The sequence below is a fragment of the Nesoenas mayeri genome, assembly GCF_963082525.1.
Source record: "Nesoenas mayeri genome assembly, chromosome: 7".
Lineage (NCBI taxonomy): Eukaryota > Metazoa > Chordata > Aves > Columbiformes > Columbidae > Nesoenas > Nesoenas mayeri.
The window spans coordinates 24103169-24127487 of record NC_137551.1 but is presented as its reverse complement, the minus strand read 5'-3'; the positions used below and the strand labels follow the sequence as shown (position 1 = coordinate 24127487).

The window sequence follows — 24319 nt, the reverse complement described above, 5'->3', positions numbered from 1 at the left end:
ATGCAAGATCTCTTGCATCTCAATATCCCCTAAAGGCTTGGCTTTGCCACTTTCCATAAAGTTTGCTTTGGGAGTTTTAGGAACATCCCCTGAGTGTTCATGATAGCATGTCTAACAGAATCCTGCAGTTTAAAATTAGTGAGGCTGCCAAGTTACAGCTGAAACTTTACAAGTAAAAACAATGTTTTCATCAGCAGATTTAAATTAGAAGTATGTTTGACAGTAGCATCAAAATACATGCTTGCCAATGAATTCCTTAGCCTCAGCTCTCTTTAAATGCATAAATTGAGTATCTCCATCAACAAACTGAGGAGGCCATTTCAGGAGTGGAACAGAATATAAAGGTAAAAGACAATACTGGAAAACTTGTTCAGTTTTGTTCTTAGGGCTGCCACCTTTAGTACCATTTTCACTTCAATGCATTTGCTGTAGTTCAGAAACCTTTCCTTAAAACACACTTAAGTAGAATGTCAAAAGTTTTTAACACTTTTCTATTACGTGATATAATTGCTGTGTAAATTTAAGGGTAAACAGTACTTGACTTTTTCAGTGGAAATAATCATGTGATTATAGGTTGTTTTCTGAAAACAAACCTTTGTACTGGAAAACTCACAGAAGTTTCAAGACAATATAGTGAAGACTCCAGGAATAAATGGAAGTTTCAAGTCCTCCACTTCCACACTCAGTATTACTTCTGTAATACAGGTAAAATATTTTCTCCTTCAACATAAACCCCAACATTCTATTAAAAAAAGGATAATCGAACTGTTTAATATCACAAAATAAATTAAGTAATTACTCTTAGGGATATTTGGGAGTTCTTTTTCAGATTACAGGTAATCTTTGGCATTTTTAACAGGAAGGAAGATATGGCTGGAACCTCAGTCTTTTGTGGTCATCGGTTAGAGTAATCGCTGGAATTACAGAAGAGTAACAAGATAGTCCTTGGCTGGGAGGCAACAGTAAAGCTGGACTTGGCAAAACCGGCTGAAGGGACTGAGCTGGAACAGAAGGTAATGACAAGGCAGTGCTTGGTACAGCAGAGGTAGAAGAGATGTTGACATCTATCCCATGAGAACAGCTGGATATAGCAATATCTGGGTAACAATGGTAGGGTAAAAATAAGCCTGAGAAAAGAGCTTCCACCTTGGCATCTTGAGTCTGACGTTTAAACTTCATACGACGATTCTGAAACCAGGTTTTTATCTGAGGATAAGAAAAGGAGTCAAAAAACAACCCACTTGTCCCTTTTCCATATAGTAATATATCCTGAAGTCAGTCTTACTATTAGACTAACGGAATATATTAACAGTTATAAGATTTAGGGATAATAACATTGGTCTACATTCTGTATAAAATAATTGTCTTTTGGCATGAGGAGGAACCAAACTGTGACAACTCCACAACACACGGTAAGCCAGTCAGAGATCAGATTCGGACCAGGACTGTAACGCAAGACTGGTGCAGGGAAATAAATGTGCTGGGTAGGGCTAGTTCTGTTCAGAGATAAATCCTGCAATGCCACCAGCTGCTGTAGGGGTGCAAGGGCTGAGGCGGCGCCGGGCCCGGTGCGGGGCAGGGGCGCGCCCGGGGCGCCGCGGCCGCGCTCACCTGGCTCTGGGAGAGGTTCAGCACGGCGGCCAAGCGCCGCTTCTCGCTGGCGCCGATGTAGCGCTGCTCGCGGAAGATCCGCTCCAGCTCCTGCAGCTGCGCGGCCGAGAACTTCGTGCGGGCCCGCCCGGGTACGGCGCCGCCGCCGCCCGCCTCCGCTTCGAGCCCGGGGCTGCTACGGTGCACGGCGTCCCGGCCCCGCGGCGCGGCTGCGGGGACAGGACGGGGGTCAGGGGAGGGACCTTCCCTCTGCGGGTGTCGGGTCGCGCGGGCTGTGGCGCAGGCAAAGGCCGCACGTGCGACAACTGTTCCCCGACGGCCTCGCGCGTGGCGACCGTCAGCATAACGGCTGCCACCAACCGTCCCGCCGCGCGACCCGCCCGCGAGGGGAGGCGGGACTCACCGGGGTCCGCCGGGCTCTCCGGGTCGCAGGTGCCTCCCAGGGCAGCGGCGATGGGCTGGGCTCCGCCGCGGCTGCTCTGCGCCAGCCACTCCACGGAGAAGGGCCTCTTCTCCATCTCCGCCGGCTCTGCCGGTGCAGCCGGCGCTCCCCGCTCACTGAAGCCGCCCCGGCTGTGGGGGCAAACATTTAAAGCGCCTTCCGCGACGTAGTTTGAAAAGGCCGCAAGGCATCAAATGTGGCCGAGAACAAAGGGCACCATTGAGAGGTGCTTTAATCTCTCCTTTCAGGTAATTGTTACATCCACCTAATCTCTGAACACAGTAGTTAGGGGAACTCAAGGCTCCCTGACCTGGCGCCAAGTTCAGCTCTGAGTCGTCTCCTGACCACGTAGCTGCTGATAATTGTATCATGGCCTGTGCTTTTTGTGCTGCCCAAGATGGCCTCAACTCCTGAACCACACCGTGATTTTTAATCTTTACCTCCTAGTACGAAGGATGAGGATTCAGGAAGGACTGGTAACAAAGGAGTACATAGAGAGACCTCTTTTATGAGACTTAAGTCCAAATTTGAGTCCTCTCTTGTCTGTTCGATGCAAGGTCTGGAAGAATCCTGTTGCCTGCCTACTAGCAAAGGAGAAAGACTTGAGGTAGAAACAAACGAGTAGTCCTCGAGCTTGCAAACAGGTAAAAATGATGGAGAAATATTGAAACAACTATATTCCTAATACACTTATGAGTAACAGATTGCTCTTTATCAAGTCAGGGTGGGCAGATGTTGTTTAAACTAAGAGTTAGTTGGAAATGCATGGTTAAATATTTTTCACTGCTGTCCATGAGGCAGAGTGCTGCAATTAGGACTCTCAACTTCCTCTGAAGTGTGAGCTACAGATGTTGACTTCAGTTTATGTAGTATCGGAGATTTAAAGAAGTCTTCAGGGAGATAATATTTGAAACTAGATGCAGTGGCATTAGCATGGCAATTTGTTAGGTCATTTGTAGGAAATAGCGTGGGAAGTTTTGCATTATTTAATAGGCAGTAGAATAAAGTAATTCTTATTAATTTATTCAATAAAAAGCAATGAGCAGTTAGGTTTCAGGATACTGGACAGGATAAGAAATACTGAGAAAATGACTCGTTGGCTTGAATGTATCTGTTCATGTCTTTCCCTCCACGCCAAGAAAGAAATCTGTGCATTTCAAAGTAAACAGTTCTGATGTTCTTATAAAGTAGATCAAAGAAGAGGAGTGTAAACTCTGTTCAGAGGCAGTCTGTTCAAGGATGATTCAGATAAGGGTGAGAAAAGAACCACTTTTGTGGTCTGAAGTGGGCCTGGGATGGCACAGTCCTTATCCTTTGCAAACACAGACTAACACATTTACAGGTTGTTTCAGTAAACAGTCACTACTGCTTGAGTTTATACACTCAGAGATAATGAACTAGCTTTCACGCGGAGCTGAACATGCCTGAGACAACATTTCATTCTTAGACTTCAAAGAACTTCATGTCACCTTTTTTTTGAAAAGGTATTTGGAGTGAGATGGCAAAAGTCAGATAATGCTACCTTTCTAGCTCTTTTTTCCTCAAAGGTTTTTCTGTATTTTCTCAGGCAGGAATATTATTTTCTCTCATAATGTGTAATGGGATTTGCATGCTCTTTTGTTAAGTGTACTGAAGCATAACATAAGAAATTTCTAGATGCTGACTTTCAGTATTCTTCATACATATATCTGCAGTTTATGGTTTGTTTTTTTTTTTTTTTCCTCATTATTACAAGGAGTACAAAAGAATCTTGAATATCCATCTGGGCAGTCTGTTTTTCTTCTTTTATCAGCATGAAACTTCTAGGAGGTGACAACATATGCTTCGAAGCAAATAAATTACATTGCATACCTGATATTTATGTTTTACCGAAGAGGTTATCTGAATACTCTAACAGGGATGACAGTTACATTGTCTTCACATGCTTCTAATTCCACTCACAGCAATCTACAGTTTTTAAAAACTGTAGGAATCAAGTTAAAAGTTACAGCTTTCCTTTTTAATGGGGAAAAAAAAAAAAAGGGCAAGCAAAAAAATCACACAGAAACCTGCAAATTCTCTTTCCATGTTTACCAGATGAAATAAATTAAAAAAACAAATACAGGAAGGAGAGTGTTGCTAAGTACTCTGTTCTGACAACAGTCAAAGGGTATTAGTCTTGAACTCTTAAAGTTATAGAAAAATTACTGGGAAACAATGAGGTGTTCAGGGTCATTTGTCTGAAATGGACCGCTACATACACTTGTAGTTAGCTTTTTCCCCCTAGGCCAAGGAAACTGCAAATTAGTCCTAGAAAGTTTGATCTGGAAAAAATGATAAAGTCATAGGCAATTTCTGAAGTGAATTGTTGTAAAATATTTAATGTTACAGGTGACATCTAATCAGAAGCATCAGTAAGACACCATTCCTTTATTATGTAATTATTTCTAGTTGTTTATTATTATTGTGGTTATGTTTTAAGCAACAAAAGGATTGCCACTGTCAGTTTTGTGTTGGTTTTTTTTTGTTTGTTTTGTTTTAGTGTTAATGAAACTTGTGGATTTATTCGTGTGTAGTATTTTGGTTTTTAATCCTTCGGTCGTTGAACATGTTATTATCTGACTAGATTGGAATAATCGATTTTATAGCTTCTAGGAAAAAAGCCTTAATTTCAAAAGACACAGGAAGATAACGTATTTTGGTAGTAGAGCAGTCTTTCAGGCTCATGCTATGGTTTGGCTGATGACGGTTAGGCTGCTGATGCTTCCTTTCCACTTTTTTCATGGGACAGAATCACTTGAGAAAGTCTTACTGTAATTTCTCTTTACATCCTCTGAAGTAGTTTGGCTTTGAAATTGTACCTAAATGCTAGGAGTAGTGATTTCGATATTGCCCATCTCTTTTTGAAAATCAAGTATCTTTTCAAAGGGTGGTGGTGGGGAATCTCCTTCGCTTTATCTGCTGGTGATAAAAACTTTCATAGATTTGTGTCAGAATTGCTCTGAGAATTTTTGCTGTGGAGGATATTATGTGCAGACATAAAACGAAAGTCGCTCTGGTGGCTGCCCATGTTTTAAATACTGGCCCATTTATTGTAAACAGAAGTAGGTGACTTAATGACTAAGCTTCCCTGTATTGGCATGTGACTGCAATATAAAAAAATGTATAGCGCTCTCCTGTGTTAGAAACCCATTGTGCATTTTGGTTTTAGAAGCTTTTATTATTATTTAATATGATTGTTTTCCTGTAATATCTTTCTGTCATATTTCTTTTAGTTGAACGCTAGTGTTGTCGCGTTTCTCGACGCTGCAATGTTAGAATAAAACAAAACAGAGCTCAAAAAAACTCTAAGAGGGAGTGTCAGTGGCTATGATAAGGTGATAAGCACAAGAAAACATATGGTTGAAATGAATTACATTTTTTAAAATGCTAGTGTTCATACATTGAGTGTTATTTTGATGATTTACCTAAGATACAGAACATGGCTTGAGGCAAAGCCTCCATTCAAAGAGCTTTGATGGAGTGATTGTAATGCCATCAGCGACCATCACATGAAAGCAATTACAATTTAAAGGGTAATTGCCGCGTGTTCCTGGTTAGCAATTAACAATTGGCAGGTACTATGATGAAACAGCTATCCCGTCTTCCCTTAACAATTTCTGTGAATACCTAGACTACAAAAAGCATAGTGACCGAAATGTTTTTTTTAGTCATTGCATCAGTTGTGAAGGTCATGTCCTATGAAGCAACAATTATTCTCGTGGTATTGGTTTGATTATGGAAAATATTCATGTGTAGAAGCTGTACAAGGATTTGTCAATATGCTAGAAGTGAAAGTATCTAAGCACTGAAAAACACTAGGGACAGGTTCATTCAATCATTTGAAAAATGATCCTAAGCTCATTCATCAGATAAAAATGTCACGTACCACCTTAATTTCTACCTCACACAAAGGACACACCTAGCTAAGTGAAATGTGTTGAGTAGAGCTAACAGCTCTCTGCTGTCGAAGGGAGTTGTTTCAGTCTTCCCCTTCTCTGGGCGTGGTTTTACCCACATGCTCTGAATTTAGGTAATCCTCTGATCTATTAGAGAGTCCATTTAGGTTTCTAGGCTAGCAGGAAACAGAAGGGGATAAAAGAAAAGAAAGAAACGGCTTTTTAACAGCTAGGAGAACTAAGCCCTCCACTGACAAGTTGGCTGAGCTCTGTAACTTGCAGAGAGGAATATTTGGAGCACAGGAGGGAAGACAGGAAGCAGGATGGTTCCTTTTAGTAGTGAGTAGTTCTGTTGCTTTATATAAATAAATACAGGTGTATTTACAGTTAGTGGGTAGGTATAATTTCTTTCTCTAGATAGATTGATGTAAGAACTGTAAGTACTCTGGTCACAGCCTTTGTGGTTAAACACACCCTCTTTCATTATCTATTAGAATTCGGTTTGGTAATCAAGGTAAGCTCATTTATCTGCCAGCAATCAGTGAAAAATGATCCCTTCCATCTCACTCCAGCAGCTTCCTGTGCACTAGAATCATTCATCTTTTACTACATTGTTTCCAGTTCAGGATATGAAGCTGGCAAAAAGATAATACTTTATGGAGTGTAGGGGTGGCAAATAGAGATTTGGTTTGCTTTTGCTGGGAGAGAACCATTGAGTCAGCTACCCTGTCATAGCACATCTTAGAAGTTTTGTGAATCACTTATGGCAATTCTCTGAAATGCCGCCTCTGCATTTAGCTATGGTCAGAAAAGCAAATAAAAGTATTGTGGATTATTTGGGAAAAGAGAACTTGAAAAAAGGTATATACAGTATTTTTGTGTATTGTATAAATTTATTGTGGACCTATATAATTATGCTTTTAGAAGTAGTGTTGTAAAGGAAATGTTTAAACTGCTCAGCTACTTCAAAGTAAAAGCCTTTCTGTTGCAATAGTATAAATACAGGTTTGCTTTTCTTTGGCAACACTCTAGTCAGCCAAGAGGAAATAGCAATCCTACGTGACTTGATTTGTTAATTTCTATAGTGACTGTATTTTATTGGAGCAATGTATGGATACATATGTAACTCAATGGTAAATAGATAATGATTTTTTAATATGATTTTTACTTTAATTACTTCCTCCTTGCCAGCTTTTCTAGATGTTCTGATTAGACTAGTTCGACTCTCTAGTATGTCCTCTGCTCCTTGCTCCAGTATTCTGTGAACACTGCTTGCTTGCACTGGTGCAAGGCCTCTGATGATGATGCTGATCTACGCCACCTAGTGGCACTTTGCAGTACTGAAGAGAAGAATCTGTTCACGGGCTAAAAGCATTGACTTCTGTTTGTTAAGTAGCACACGTCCGTGATTCAGCAATAATTAACAGCTTAATTTTAACAGTCCATTGTGGTCCAGTAAAGGGGTAGTCTATTATTGCTTTCAGCCTCCCTCTGACAGTGGGTAATGCTTTTCTTCCTTAAAGGATATTGTATGGTAACTGGAAAAACAAAAAAACAAAACCAACCGAACAAAACCCCACAAAACCAACCAACCCCAAACACAACCCCCCTAACTTTTAATGTAAAATAATATTTCTAATTAAAATTCAATTAGTGTTTAGTCTTAATTTATCCCCTTTGACACATTATAAGACACAAAAAACCCCAACAAAGATATTTGTTTAGAAAACTTGACCCATCTCACAGGAAATCTGTCTCTTATAGAAGGAATAAGTTGTCTGATATGTCATTAACCCTTTTTAATGTAAGATTTCTCCTTTCTCTTTGTGCTTTCCCGTCTTTACTTGATCTGCAGCTTTTTATGTCTACAGCTGATAAGGCTTTGTTCCTGCAGAATGGAGGAGTGGTCCTGTGGGGGAGAGAGGTGGGAGTAATTTATAGGACCAGGAAGATTGAATTTGGACTGCATTGTAGTGCATGTTTTATGAAGCGGAGTTAAGACTGAGAAATTCCAGTACGTTTTAACTTTTCAGCTTCTTGTAGATTGCTTAATATTTACAAATATTTCTTTTCATAAAACCAAACAAATGAAGCAAAACCCCAAACTAATAAAAACACGAACAAACAAAACGTCACTACAAGATTCACAATGTAGATGTGTAATAAAGCTGACTATCAAAACCGGTAAAATATACATTTTGCTGTCAAGAATAAGCATTTTAATTCCAGATTCGGGGGGGGGGGGGGGTGTGGTGTGTGTGTATTATAGAAAGCGATGGTTTTGCTGACAAGAATAAGCATTTTAATTCCAGATTCTGAAGGGGGGGTGTATTATAGAAAGAGATGGTTTGCAGAAACAGAACAAAAAAACCTCAAAGGCCCAAAAGTCCTAAAAGCCCCAAAGCAATAGCTCGTCTCCCCATACGCTTCATAAACATCCAGTCTGTTCTCCGTATGAGCTTTTGTAAGCCCCGGCCACTTTGACTTGACACACCGTGTGTGCTGCCGTTGTTTCCATCTCGCTGTGGCCGCTCTCGGCGCTCCCCGGGGCGGCACCAGCAGGGGGAGCGCCCGGAGCGTCGCAGGGCCGGCTCTGCCCGGCTCTTGGCACCCTCCAGCTGAAGCGTGCCACAGAGCGGGGAAGCGGGGACAGTTTTTGCAGAATGTTGAACAGGTTGTCTCTGGAATCTGTGCGAAATCCAAGTGCTGCCTTTTTTTTTTTTTTTTTTTTTTGGGGGGGGGGGGCGCAGGAGGATGTACCTAGGACTTATTAAAAGTTGGATCAGTTTTAATTAGGAAAATAACAGGTACTCACCTAATGCTTCAGTGCTGTGTGACAAGTCCAAGTACTGAAAGTTGGAAGAATTAGAGCTCATTAAATTGCTGTAGCAGTTGTTTGATATAGTGTGTGTGAGGGGAAATCAAAAAAGCCCCCCCCCCCCCCCAACAAAACCAATCCCCAAACAAAGCAATAAAAAAACCCTCTGAACAAACTAACTAGCAACAAAGATGTAAACAGAACAATTAGTCCCAAGCCTAGCTATTTTAGGTTAGGTACTGAGTCAGGCTTCTTCCCCCTCCCTCCCTTATGCACACGTATCTAGTATGTAAATTATCATTAAACTGCAGGTCTTTCAGTTTTGTTTTAAACGTAAACCCAAGGATTTTCCACTTTTGGTATATCCTTAAGAGTTAACTGAGTGTCAAAAACTAGCTTGAATTGATGCAAGGTTAGCAGGTAGAAGGTATGAAGGACTGTTCCTTTTCAGTGCCAGTGAGCTGTTTAATCTGCACAGTTCTCCATATAGTACCACAACTTTCTTGTTTACATGTAGTAACAAAACTAACGTCTTGGCATCTTAAAAAAAAAACAAAACAAAAAACAAAATTGTTTTATGTAGATGCTGGAACATAAATTTGAATACTTAGCTTTAGTTTCAGTTGAGAATGAGTCTAATTGTTCACGATACAGTATGTTGCTGCTAACCATGTTGGGTTTTGTAACAAAATACAAAGGAGGTACAGACTATGATTCCTTATTGTTTTCCCACTCTGACTTATGCCTGTGCTGACAGCTAGTGTTACAGACAAATTTGGTCTACATGTGTCAGTGTGTTTTTGAAAAAGGCAGAGATTAACATATTTCCTTCTAGCTGGGTCTTGGTTCTTTTCTCCAAGGCAAATCTGTCACAAGTATTTGTGTGCTAGAGAAAGTGGAAATGTAAACACTCTTTCCGCAAACTGCAATTCCAAAGATGTTCCTGAGTGTCCTTCCAACTTAAGCAACTTCTGCTTCTCCTCCTTCATTACACTGATGCAGTTGGTTTTGCAGGTACACAGTGAATCAGATCAGAGAACTAATTCCTTTGTGGGGGGAGGGGAAGCAGAATTTTTCGTCTGCCTTTTTTTTTTTTTAGTTTTCCCTAGGCAGGTTGGCTCTCTGATCTAATTTACAGCTCAGATACAGTGAGGCAAAAGTAGGAACAGGGAGTCATAGGAACTGCAGGAAACTGTAATGAACATTGTTACCAAATAGGAAGGCACTGAAAAAGACATTGTTCCCTGTGTCTTGTAAAACTACTGCATACAATGATAGTGAAAAACTTCACAATGAATTTAATTTAGCCTGACTTCTGGGAGGGCCTTTTTAAAAATTTTCTTTTATATATTAAAAAGCTTCGGATGTAATTGAAACCAACAATGTTTATTCACATCTTCCAATATGGAAACTAAAGCAGGAATTATTAAGAAAATAATTATTTTGAAGTGGCGAAATATACTGAACAGCTGGAGGCTAGCTTTTCTCTACCAGCTCAAAACTTGACAGGATTAGTTGAGAATTCTCTGTCAGGCCCCAGAGACTTATTTTGAAGTGATGTTATCAGGACTATTGAATTTCTCTTGCAGCAGTTCTTCAGAAAATCTGCTTTTGGCTTCCATTTGATTTGTCTCAACTATTTGTGATCCTTAGGGAGCTATCCCACAACTGTAAGTGACCTGACCTAATAGCTTACAGTGCTGCTGCACTTATCTTTTTAGCTTCTGGTTGTACACTACTGCTCCTTAACTTTTGCTAGGACTGACACTTTTTGGATTCATCTATTAGAGGAGGACGTAATGTGTGAGCCACTATCATAACAGAAACCGTGTGTGTTTGTTTGTTTAACTGCTGCATGACTAAGTGAAAGTCACATATGGAAAGGTTGGAAAACTGCCATAGGCAGTGCAAATCCAGGAAGAGACTATCAGGGCAGGAGGAAGGGGATTGAGATGTCACCCCTTCTAACCTTTTCAGTGCTTTTAAATTGTGATTACAGAATGCAACACCATAACAAATAGGAAAGTTTAGCTGGCCAGAAAGTTTTAAAAGTGTGGTCATTGTAACTTAGATTAAACTAATTCCTGCTTCTCCTAGTGCTGCGCTCTTTATTTGGAGAGAGTGGAATAGGTTTTTTGTTTGTTTGTTTTCTTTTGGTAAATATATTAGTTCCTGGAGGTGCTTTAGAGTGTTTAAAACAACCCAACCAACAAAACCGAACGTCCTCCCCCCAAATACATAAATATTCAGGAATTACTACAATTTTTTAAAATGTGTGTTTACAAGATGTTCCTACAGATAACACACTGCATAGAAGAGCTCTGTAAAACTGCAGTATTATACTTTATTACTATTATACATTTTGTACCATCTTCTGTAGATTCTATAGGTTTTGTACTGACTTCTGTTTGGCAAATATTTTAAGGCTGTTCTGCATTATGAGATAAGTGTTTTTTAAATTGAAATATTATTATAAAAACCTTGAAATTAAATTATTATTCAACGTGGTTCGTGATTTAACCTAAATAGTTTTATGTGCTTATTGTTTGGTTTCATTACCTCTGTTACATATTTAGTGGAAGTCCAAAACTGGATGGCTTAAATGATTTTTTTAGATGTAGAAGTTATAAACACATACATTCTTTGTATATAGAGCAGTGTGAGTCTTCTCTTTTGGCCGTGGAGATTTGCATGTGGAAATTAATGGACAATGCAGTAAAAATTAAAAGACAACTGTGCGTGTTTAAGATAAACACACCTTCACAGGGCTGTTGCTTTGCTGAAACTGTAGATGTGCAGTATAGAACTTCTACATAACATTCCTACTCTGCATGGCTGTATGTGTAACCAGTATTTGTAGATGGTACATCTGGCCTTACTGAGTGATTTCTCCTGATACCTGGGGCATGCACATGTTTAGATTGTTTACTGAGCTGATAATTTAATAATTTGTTTTTATAATTTTATTCCTATTTTAAAAGTTTCCAATTTTAAATTGTTTCCAGTTGAAAAGTCATTTCCATGTACATCTGACTTGAGAATTGAGACCTCCAGCATATTAAATTAGCTTAAGTATCACATTTGAGTACAAGCTGATATTACCAATTTTTGCATAAGATACATACAAATTATCTAGTTCAAAATCAGTACAACACAGAATCTTGAAACAAGATTGGTTCGTATGAGACAAAATGGCAAAAAAATATTCCAAAACGGAAAATCTGCTTCACTTGCCTGTTACAAAACAGAGGAGCAATTGCACATTATGTGAAGCATGACATGATCACACTCCAGCCATTGTAATGCAAAATGTTGGTGTTTTAATGCAACCAAAGCTTGGTTTTAGTAATCTTTGGTTTTTTTATAGAATGATAATGTTTTATGGATGTTTCTGGTGATAGAAAGGAAAATACCTTATTTGGGGAGAAAAATGGGTCATGAAATTACTTTTAAACTGTAAACTAGTGAATTTTACTAATTTCTTTTTGTTTTAGAAGTAGATTTGCAATGCTTTAAAACAATAAATAATCAAAAGTCCTTTCCAACTCAGTGCTTCCTTCTTTGTGCAGCTGGTGTAGTGTCAGTGTTGATCACTGCTTTGATTCCTGCCTGACTTAAAATTTTATTTTAGTAATGACATTTTGTACTTTTATCTGCAGATAGAGGTAAGTTCACACTTTCCCCTCTCCCATTTTTTTCTCATTTCCCAATAGTGACATGAGAAATGACAAACAGAATGAACAGTATATTTGTGCAAAGGAATTTTGTTAAAGCTTTCACTGCCCATTTAACTCAGGCAGTGAGTGGTACAAACCATAATACAGTTGTAGAACAGTAAAATCCTTAATACTGATTTTTTTTTTTTTTTTTTGCATTGCAATGCTCCTTGCATTTTTCCAGCCCTTGATTTTACTCCACAGAGTATTTACTATACAATAATGTAGCATGTACTTCTATTTGTTATTTTCATCACACTGTTTTGTCAATTCATCTTAACCTGATGTTTTTAGGAGGTGACAAGGATATTTATAGCTAGGGTTCTGTCTTGCTATTTAAGCCTTAGAGAATGGAATCCTGCATTCCTGACCTCCTATTTTACTGCTCCTACTTAAAATACTTTTTTTTTTTTTTTTTTTTTTTGGTGATAATTAGTTTGGATCTTACACTGTGCCACCAAGAAAGAGGAAAAAGGTCTGCATTTTAGCCATGTCTTTTACTTTCCCTTCAGTCTTGTCGAGGAAAGTATTTAAGCATAGGGTTATGGTTTGTGTTTGAGAGATTTAGCACAAACTGGATAGAGGTGGAAAAGCCTGTAGATAATCTGTGCTTCACTATCCCATCATTGTCCCATCCCTTCTCCAGATTTGCTAGTTCTGCTCCCAATATCTGTCCTGAGTTTTATCATTTGCATGCCCTGTTGTTTCATCAATTTATATATGCTTACAAAGAATGATGTCTTGGAGTTAAAAAAATGTGGAGTTTGAGAACATTTAGAGGTATGTTATGGTTTGTAAAGTTTTGACTTTACTCATGAAAGCTGGGATCACTAATCAGTGGTATTTAAGAAGAGCGAGAGCTAGGCTCACTCAGCTCAAAGGATTTTAAAAACATCAAAAAAACAAAGCAAACCAACAAAACCCACAAACAAACAAAATACCCCAGCCAAACCAAAAGCATAAAAAAGGGGAAAAAAAAAATCAATGAGGTGCTTGTTTATAAGTTCATATGCACACCCTCCCCCCCACCCCATTTTTGTAAATGAACTGAAATGGTTTCCATAACATAGTGAGTGAACGTAAACATTGTGCCTATTGTTTGATTTTTAGGTAGCTTATCTGATTATTCTAAATTTCTTTTTGAAAAATACACTAATTTTAGATTAAAAGGACAAAAGATACCACATATTAAAATTATCTTCTTGTTGACATTCATATTTTACCCCTTCAGTTCAATCTTGCTGCTTGTCTCGCTGCTACCATGTTTAATATGATTGGTCTCTGGCCTGATATTTTTATTAATTTTTCTTCAAACTAAAGCGCTTTGTTTACCTCTATTTTTGGTAATAGCTGAGATGATATTATTTTGCCTATTAGCTTTCAATTTAAACTTTGTACTCTGTGTCTGAAAAAAACCCGACAACCCCCTCCTCCACCTCCATCAGTTGTAGTCTTGTTGCATAAGGCTCTGGGGACTGTTAGAGCCTAAGTTATACAAGAGATGTACTAATGGTAAAATACACACTTTTAAAATACAATTACATTTTAAAAATTGTATATTAACATGAAATCTCTGTGGAATTTGAAAAACTATAAGTTTTTTGGGGGGTTGGCATTTGTTTATTTATATTTTTGTTTGATTCATATGTGATTTTTCCATCTTTATATGCAATAATTCTGGAGGTTCCTCTTGATTTTAATGATAGTTACTGGATTTAATATTTCTTAGAATCAAATTTTTTTTTTCATTCTCTCACAAGTCAGTTAAATAATGTATTTTTTATTTACTTCCATTTACCACAAGCTTTGATATGAAATCAGTGAATAAAGATGCTAGCTGTGGGTGTAAGTTTTTATTGACTTTTAATTTAAGGAAAAAAGTGATGTGTAAATAGAATAGTCCTCTGACACTGTTATGTTACAGATAAATGAAACAGTATCTTCTCAAATATTCATTTAGGCTTGAATAGTGTAGTATAATAACCACTGAGTAAAAGAACTTGTAATGCACTTAGTTTTGCTTTTACTAAGTGCATAGCTTTACAAGGCTTGTTAGAATTTGTGATGCAGGGTAACTCAAACTTTTGATCTGTGACTGAAACATTAGATTTTTATTTGACATGCGGCATGTACAGGTACATAGTTTAAAAATAGTATTCCCCCCCTCCGAACTGATGTGATACATTGCTATTTAGAGTAAAATTAATCGGACAGAAATGTTACAGATGTATTTAATGACCATTTTTCTACTGAATGAAAAAATCCAGGATAACTGCTACACTTCTGAGACACCTGTGGGTGAAAGAAGAAAAAAAAATTAGCATGTTTACTATTTGATTTATTATTAACTGTCTGAGTTTTACAAGAGAGGAATTTCTAATTCCATACATGCAGGCATCATGTAAAAGGTACTTAGGATGTTAAAGGATCAAGCCCTAAGAATAAATAGTACCTTGAAGCCAGCCTATTTGGGTAACATTTGCGTGACTGGGGCCTTATGCACCTGAGTCATCACTAACTGAATTCGGTGAAGACTGAATCCCAGCAACTGTGAAACAGGTCCGAAGAGTTCCACTTTTGCAGTTTGTGTGACAACATTCCCATTATTTTTCAATTGGAGGTTTATGGGAATAAGGACTACGGAAGTACCTTTTTAGCAATGCATGTATTTTAGATGGAACATTAAAACAAGCAATGTATTAAATACTGTATCTGGATAAATGCTTAAAATATTATTCTTGTGATAAATTGGGTTTTTAGTATGAAACCAACATACAACCATTATACCAGCATAAATAGCACCAGTATATTTTTATGCAGTTTTTGATGGTTAAGTGAGAGTTTCACAAATTAACCTTTCATTTCTTCATACGGCTGTTTTCTTTATACACTTCCACAGTCATCTTGGCAATGCTGTTTGAAATAAATGGTGAAGTACCTCAGTCGCCCCATTTTCCCATGCCCTATGCCTCTTTAGATCCAATTCTCAAAGAAGTATATGCATAGGAAAAAGGAACAACGAGTCAGATCAAGATCCACTCCGCTTGTGGCAGTAGTAAACCTGGAATATAAATGTATAGATTAAGGAGAATAAAAATAAATTATATTCTTTACCCAGCACCTTTTCTTTTGAACTATAAGGCTGTTAAAAACTAGTGCAGGCTAGAGCAGAGATTCAAGTATGAGACAATGAACATTAATGCTTAGGATTCAGCAGAGACTTAACAGTATTTAGGATGTTAAAATTCATCAGTGCAATCTCATTTTTTGAAATATGTGGAAAAAAAAGTAGAGTTCTTAGAAATCCTGAAGAGCCATCTCTGTAGAATTGACCTGAAAATGAATTACAACTCAATAACAATATCCTGTATATTGCACTACTGCACAGCATTTGAAGCTTTTTTTATTTAAGAGCTGTGAAAATACCTGTTTGAATTTCCAAACAAATGCTAAGAGAGGGAGAGAGAGAAAGTTTATAAGTTACAATATACTCTAAAATCGTCTCTACAAACAATAGAAAGACTTACCTGGTTAGCTGTCTGATTCTTGAACTGCAAAGCCTTCACTTTCATGAGAATTTATGCTTTGCTGAAGACCTTGGAGAAGTATGAACAATACAGTGTATCTGTTTTCATAAGTGATAATCGGTTTGCCCCTTGCCAAGGTCTTTACTGCACCTGCAGATTGGGTGCACAAAAAGCGCTGCTTTGTAAAACTGCTGAAAACATGGAAAGTATCACTCATATGTTGGGGGAGGTAGAAATGGGAGTGCAACGAACAACAGGACTGATAGGAATAATTAAAGTGATGGCTTGAAATGTGCGCTGAGAATGAGAATTTATCGTCTGTGTTTTCTCTCACGTACGTCAATGGTGTTTGGACAATGTAAATCTGGGAGAGGACTTCTTGTTCTCAAAGCCTGTGCTGTGTTTTCTGTCTAACCCCCCCTTTCCCCAGCACACTTTTTTTAAAGAATCTCTATCAATGTCCTTCACTGCAAATACGGCTTTACTGGGGAGATATCAAGGTCTGTGTACAAGGCTTTCCTCTGCTTATCCAGGCACCCATGAGGCTCCCTGGTGGATGCCAAGGCTGGGAATATCTTTCACCATATTTAATCCTATTTGCTAACAAATTCTTTAACCATTTGCTTTCAAGTTGCTGTCTTTCTTTTAGGACCCTTATTATGCTATATAACACTTGATCTCCTGTGTAAAGATGATCTATTTTATATATTAGAAGTCTGGATTAATCAGCTAAAATTGTTTGGAGTTGGTTCAAATTAACTCTGAGAACTACAGTGTCACAAGTAGCCACAATACTAATTGTTACATGCTGTTGTTTATTCATAAGTTTGGACACTCCTGAAATTCTTTAAGTGTGCTCTTTCAGTATCAGATGATTTGTCAAAGTCTCCTAATTTTCATTTTGTAAACTCAGGTCCAGTTCGTTCCTTCCTGTCATAACAAACAGTCATTATATTCTGATCTGTGTAGTGTGCATTGAAATAAAAGATTTCTGGTTTTAGTTTGGAATTTATATTTCCTTAGAATATTACAAAAGATACAATTGAATTTTTCAAATTTTCTTCAGAGAGATTCTGTTCTTCTGGCCTGAAGCCATCATAGTTGTATCCTGAAGCAAGTATTGTATGTTTTGTGATTTATAATATGCAGTGGTTATTCCAGCTCTGTTGGGCTTTCTGCCTTCAATCTGACATCCTGGGAAGAGAAAAACTAACCTGCACAAACCCAGAGACTGTTCAGAATGGTGCTAGACAGCTTCTCATATAATAGGCCTGCTAGAATTGTCAGTTTTGGTTTTGTATGTGTCCTTCTGATAAACAGAGAGTGAGAGAAAGAGAGTTTTTTTCCTAGGGGACTGAACACTAAATTGCTGGATTAGCAGCTGAAATATAAGCACCGGTTATGCTTTAGGCTTGAGTGCTAGATAGACCATCTAAAGCAGGGTGAAAGCATCGTTAGACTTGAGAATGTTGGTTTTTGACATTAGATGGTGTGTGAAGCTTTAGCTAAGGGTTATGTCCACAGAAGACTGTAATGAAATCTGGAGTGGAGTCTGAGGCTTTCATCTTTATGAACAGAAGTGGCTGTTCAGATAAGTGTTCTCACTGAGAGTAATAAGATTTCTCTCTTGTGTGTGAAGGAGCAGTTTCTTGATTTTTGTGGTTTATAATTGATATTACTTATTTGTGGGTTGGAAAAATACCTGGTACAGCTGATTTATAATTTATCAGTCTCTCTTAATAACACAATCAAAACAGGTTTTGATTTGGATTGCAAAATTAAACCTTTATTATGTGTTTTATTCAGAAATATAAAAGGAGCAGGCAACTTTGAAATTTTAGAAGAAATAATGAACACATTAGTAGATCTTTTGCCTTTATTAAAGGTGATCTGATCCCTTTAAACCTTGAGGCATGTTTTCTGAAATGTATTAAATTCAGGCATTCCTCTGAAAGTCACATAGAGTTGGTAGCTAGTGTAAAATAAGTAGCCTGAAATTTTAATGCATACAAGGATTGTTGTCTCCAATATTGTATACATTGTATGTGTAATTTGGTATCATAACTGTTTATATTTAACAACCTTTTCCTATAAAAAGATCCACGTAAACTTCATGCATATGTGTAGATCTGTGGATCATGGCCAATAATGGTTGTTTGAAACAAAACCAAACAAACACCAACCAAAACAGTAAAGAAACAGTCAATTGAATTATGAAGCACCTCCATATCTTAGAGGATATTTATTGGTTCAACCCCCTCTGAGCAGTTAGAATTAGTGGGACTAGAAATCCCAACTGTCTTGTATTTTCGTAGTGTTTGTCAAGCTCTGGAACAAATTTTTCATCAGCTTAAATGAGAGCTCCCAGGTGGTGTGTTCAAGAGTGCAAAAGGGACTTTTTCTTCGGTTGTGGGCAGTTGTGTGTGTTTTTACAAGAACTTATTTGTCACCTCAAGTTGCTGGCAACTTTTCTTTTTTATTATGACACATACTTTGTATAGAACTTCAATTTTTCGATGCTTTTGTCTTGTGATAAATTTAGAATAGAATAGAATAGACTATTTCAGTTGGAAGGGACCTAGAGCCATCATCTAGTCCAACTGCCGGACTCATTCAGGCCTGACAAAGTTAAAGCGTGTAACTTGTGGGAGAGAGGTTCCAATACACCTCAGTGTATTGGAAAAAGTCTCACTTTAAACACCACATGACACCCCTAAGAAGAAAGAAAATTCAAAGTTGGGAGGGTGCTGGTTACAAAATTTTATTTGATATTGCTGAATGTACTTTTTTTTTTTTTCAATAAAAAATTTTATGTTGATCAAGTCTGCCTGCAGGGATACAAAGGTATTTGGCTTTAAGTTGCTGTTTATAGCCCCCTAAAATAAGGAAGTACTATGTTATTATGACCATTCATAACTTCTAATGTGAATATTTGGAGGTACAATGCCTTGTAATAGCTAAGGGCTGGCACGAGTTTCTATTTGCAACATAACTCTCAGTGGAACATGCAAGAGAGGGCTGAAGAAAGCATCTTAGGAAAATTTCCTTCATGCTGATTTTTAAGTAAAATGGTAAGATACATGGCATTAGGTAGTCAGAAGATATCTTGCAGAGATCTGCTGTTACACTGAGCAACTGATACGAAGAGTTCTATATTCCAGGACATAATAGGACATTTGGCTCATGCATTCCATGTATGTGAATTCTGTCCTGCCAGTACTCAGTTCCCCTACAAAGCCCAAATATTTGAAACTTGATCAGGAGGGAGAAATCAAAGTTTCTTAAAAACAAACAAACCCCCCCACCAAAACAGCAAAAACTCAACCCCTGTCTCACCCCCCCAACTCCAAATCAATTAAAAAAAACCAATAAAAAACTGCAAAACCCCCACTAGCCTTTCCCCCACAAGACCTACAACCCCCAAAACCACCCTTCCAAACCTACAAGAAAACATCAGTTGTCTGTTATTAAGAGATGATTCACTAACTTACTGTCCTCAAAGTGACAGGATTATGATTATGCTAATATTATCTTTTGAATAGTTTAATGCTGTAAATAATGGTAGAGGGGGGAAAACAGTGATCACTTGGTTGGTCTGTGAACCTTGCTGTTTTGTTATATTTAGCAATGAACCTGGATGGCAGTACATGTGGGGCAATGCTGGTTATTTCAAATGTTTGGCAGTCTCATTTCTCTATTCTTATACAACTCTAAAGGTGTGTGATTGTGGGACTGAGAGTACTCACATTAAAGTCAGTGATCAAGCTCCCTTAAGCTTCAGTGTGTGCATGTTGAGCAAACATGTTCAAACTGACTCCTGCACTGACTGAGCAATAGCTTGGATATATCTATGCACTTTTTCCATTCAAACCTCAGTAATACTATGTGGTGAATTTTTTGCTATTTTACAAATGGAACTAACAATTCACTTTAATCACTAGAAGTGATGTTTTAAAAGAATGCTTGGTGTTCTTATGGTTATGGAATATAAATATATATGTATGTGTGTGTGTATGTCAAGGCTAATGAATCTGAAAAAAGCCATCCCTGTGTTCTTGGCATTATTAATTTCTTGATCGTTGCCTTGGAGAAGAGGGAGAGTTTGACATTTTTAAACTGTTCTTTAAAATCTAATGGTCTAAGTAAAGAACATTCTTAATCATATTTAGCTGCCAATCATTGAGTGTTCTGTTTGAACAGCACCTTTCTAACGTTAAAAGCTGTTCTAGGTTGCTCATCTAAACCAAACACTTGTAACCTGTCCTTCCATGAATGATTGTTACAGAGTAGACATAGCCAGAAGGGAAAGCTAACTGGTCTGTAACACACAGACATGGGAAAAAGCCCTAGATTTATCTTCTTTTAGCCACATGATTTATAATTTTTGAACTGTAGCTTTGAAACAAAAGAGCCTGGCATGGAGTTCATTGGACTTGTATGGCAGCTTGGAGAAGTATGATTAGGCTGGAAGCATAGTTTTTAGAAGTTGAAGATGTAATAGCAGATTGAGTGGTTAGCTCAAGATACTATTTATGATCAAACTAAGCCCAAATTTTTAGAATAGTATTTCTCAAAAAACTTGTGGTATGTCAGGGCTGAGCCTTTTCTAATTAGTTTTCTATACATTTAAAATGTAGAAATTGTATTTGTTAGACCTGCTACTGTAGCACCTTAATTACAACTGGAATGTTCATAATTGCACATTCTGTCTAATGTCCAAAAGAAGAAAGATCAGAAATGAAACCCTGTATATGTGTTTGGTGTTTTGTTGGTTGGTTTGTTTGTTTGTTTAGTTTTTTTTTGTTTGTTTGCTTGTTTGTGGTTCTTTTTGTTTGTGTGTTTTTGTTTTGTTTTGTTTTTAATGTGAATTACTCTTTATAATCTAAATGCAGGCTTAAGTTAAATGCTAACTAGAATGAGATCTGCCAGCCTGTGGTGGTGGCTTTCACAACTGAACATGCACACAGACACACACTTGAATATGTATTTTCTTCTTTATCTTAAGTTTCATACTTTAAAAAAAAAGTTTATTTTCTTGGTCCAGTGGACCTTTTCTGATTAGCAACATGATGATCATACATACAATTTCAGACAGCTGACATGTAAGGATGTTTATATCCACAATGAATTTGACATTCTTGATAAACCTAGGGTTGGTGCATGTATTTTTATATAGGTATGTATGTGTGATGTCCATTTGTTTCTGCCTTTATGCTAAGCAGCTACAAATGAGTGCAACTAAAATGCTCATTCTGAAGATAGCTTCAAAAGCATTCTGAAGAATTGTTGCTGCTATATTCTAAAAGTGCTTTGGGTTATAGTGGCCTAAATTGGGATTTTTTTTAGGAGTAATATATAAGGACTTCATGATGTAGGCATGAGATAACTTATTTTTATTGCTGTAAGAAATATTTTGATTTCCTTCTTAAACATTAGGTACAATTTTAATGCTGCTTAGTATGTTGCCCTGTGTGCTTACTAATTTGTCAGCACCCATTTGTGAGAGTAATTGTCTCACTGTTTTCACCTGCTCCCTGTCTCTGCTTTGGACTTAGCTGTATGGAGCAAGAATTCAATGTTTTTGTTCTGTAATGTGCTTCATAGAATCCATTCAGGGTCTTTCTCCCTTACGATGAACTTCTTTCAATGAAACTATAGCCCTACATTGCCCTGTGTGTTTTGCTGAACAAAAATGAAGACATAACATCTTAACAGGTGATCAGGGGAGCTGCCAAGGTCTTTACAGACAAAACTGCTGAATCCAAATTGTGACCCAGTTAGGCTTCAAGTTTTTAACGTATTCTGTAACACAGCATACTTACCTGGACAAACATGTAATTAAATTACTATTGTTTGTAGTATTTGAGATAAATTTTATAATGGAAAACATAACTAAAAATACTGAAGTTATACATAATATTTATATGCTGTTAGGCTGCTTTGGAAGCTTTGAATAGTAATGTTCTGACCAGGTTCAGTTTTAAAAAATGAATGTAAATTATTTCACTGTTCGGTACCTGAAGTCTTAGATGTTTAGCTAAAAGTAGGACTTGTGCAGGTTCATTTCAGGAAAATACTCTGAATGTATAAAAGCAGGTGGTGAGCTTTGCAAAAAATGTTCATTTGCATAAAATCCATTTATATAAGCAAAAGAGAAAGAGTATTCTTGTTTGCAAATGTTCTAATTGTGTAACAAGATACATTATTCTATTATTATTTTTTTAAAAAATATTTTTACTAAATCACTTTTTAAATGAAACACATGAACTGTTCCCAGATAGTTAAAGCATAAATATAAAAAGTATGCTGCAGACATGAATGGTAATAGTCAAAGATGATGGAAAGAAAGCTTGCATATTTTGTTTCTGAAAGAATGAAGCTGGCAAGCATCTTAACTGCTAAAAGAATGCAAGATACAGTAGTTGGCCTTCAAAACCTTTTTTCTGGGCCAAGTAGGATGAACAAAGTTGATTGTATGCAAACTGCAGGAAACAGCTTATGAAACTAAACTAGGATAAGCTCATATTCAGAGATCTGATTCAGTGTTGTCTGAAGTCAGTGAAAGATTCCTAGTGAAAACACTGGACTTTTGAGGAGCCTCAAAATCTTCATTATTTTTTTTCCTTCTTGCTTGTATAATATATAAAGTACCAGTATTATACAAATCAAAGCTGAAACCCAGCTTAATTAGTACAGATGCATTAGAAATTTAGTGCAACTAATAGAATTATTTGATTTTTTTTAAACTAAAGTTTCCCATCTGATTATTTTAAAATTCCTCTTGATATATGTTAACCAAAATAAGCATTTTTCAAAAATACCCAAATAAATGTTTTTCTACCCCTCAGTTGCTCCATACTGCTCTTTTTAAGGAAGAAAGGCTCTAGTTCTTTTAAATATTTTATTTGGGATTTTTTTTTTTTCCCCTGAAAGTGTGTCTTTTTTTTTTTTTTTCTTCCTAGTACTGTTAACTCCTGCTTAGCTATATGTTTGTATGGGTGATCTATTGGTAGAACTTTAACGTAGACAGCTGTACTTCTCACATAGGTGGTACAGACCTGTCTTAAACTGCAGATTGCTCTGGGATAATAGGGTACCTGTCCAGCTTTCTTAAAGGGAAAATAAAAATGATTTATTTCAATTCTGCACTTTAGGGCAGGCTAAATTTGAACTGTTACTAAAGTGTTGATGCTGGCCTTTCCCTCACAAGCAGTATCTCTACATTAAAATGTGGTGCTCCATTATTTCTGTGTTAAGTAATCCATCTAGGTTGCTTTTGCATGCAGGTATCTTCCCCAGAGTATTGGTGAGAAACAGGCTAAGCAGCTCGGTATCTGACAATTCTCTGTGCCCTCAGTAGGACAAACAACTCATTCTACAGTTCCCAGGAAAAGACAGTTGAGCTGATTGTAATATTATGACTGGGATGATAAGCTGCCGCAAGCCTCAGTATCTCTACAAAATATGTTCAGTGGAATGAGTGCTCTACAAATTGGCTTTGCATTACTAGTTTCTCATGTCTGAAGTATGTTTTTCTGTATGACCTGAGTGATTCACTCAAATTAGTTCAGCAGTGTAGGTATACTCTTACAATGATTTTCATTTTAAGTACCTGCAGACTCAATGACTTCAAGGAAAAAAAAATGTTTAAAGTTTAGCATTGACAGAAGATTTTGAACCATTGGCACCTTGTGTTTAATTAAAAAGAAGCATGTGTGAACAGTTTTAAAAATTCTTCTCAATTTGTCTTTGTTTGCAGGTGACTTTGCTGTCTTAATTTATTGTGCTTCATTAGTACACTAGTTGAAGTACTAATGAATTCAGTGTAATACTGGGGAATCTAGCATGTTCAAATGTAGAACACATTATTCATGTTTGTGGAAAGCTAGAGGAAGATATTGGTGGAAGCAAATCCTTAATTGGTTCAGCTAGAAATCCTTAAGATTTTCTTGATATCAGCTGAGACAAAATTAACAGTTCACTGCTACCTCTGCTTTCTCTCTGAATCCCAGCTACATGGTCCTGCTGCTTATTCTGTGCTGTCTCTGGCTTTTGGTGTACCTCTACATAACCCAGCTCAACTGACCAGTTAGTTTTCAATGAAAGATTAGTTCAACAAAAAGTAGCTTTCAGCCAGATTAACGATGTGTAGGAAGAAGAAGGGGAAATAAGGACTCCTCATTTTAGTAAAAGCAAGATCATCTGGCCTGACTGCAGAACCACATCTTCAAAGTATAAATAGCCAGAAAAATTTTTCTCTGTCTTGTCCCAGGATAGTGTAACTGGTA

The 24319-nt window shown here is 37.3% G+C and overlaps 1 protein-coding gene across 1 annotated transcript; it reads right to left on the bottom strand.

Moving 5' to 3' along the window:
• Positions 1-852: 852 nt before the first annotated feature.
• LOC308042651 (homeobox protein vex1-like) lies at positions 853-2424 on the bottom strand (the record flags this gene model as incomplete). Its single annotated transcript, XM_080348238.1, has 4 exons — positions 853-1206; positions 1612-1883; positions 2015-2184; positions 2243-2424. 4 exons carry the CDS (start codon positions 2422-2424, stop codon positions 853-855), a joined length of 978 nt encoding a protein of 325 aa, XP_080204364.1.
• Between the last annotated feature and the right edge of the window lie 21895 nt (positions 2425-24319).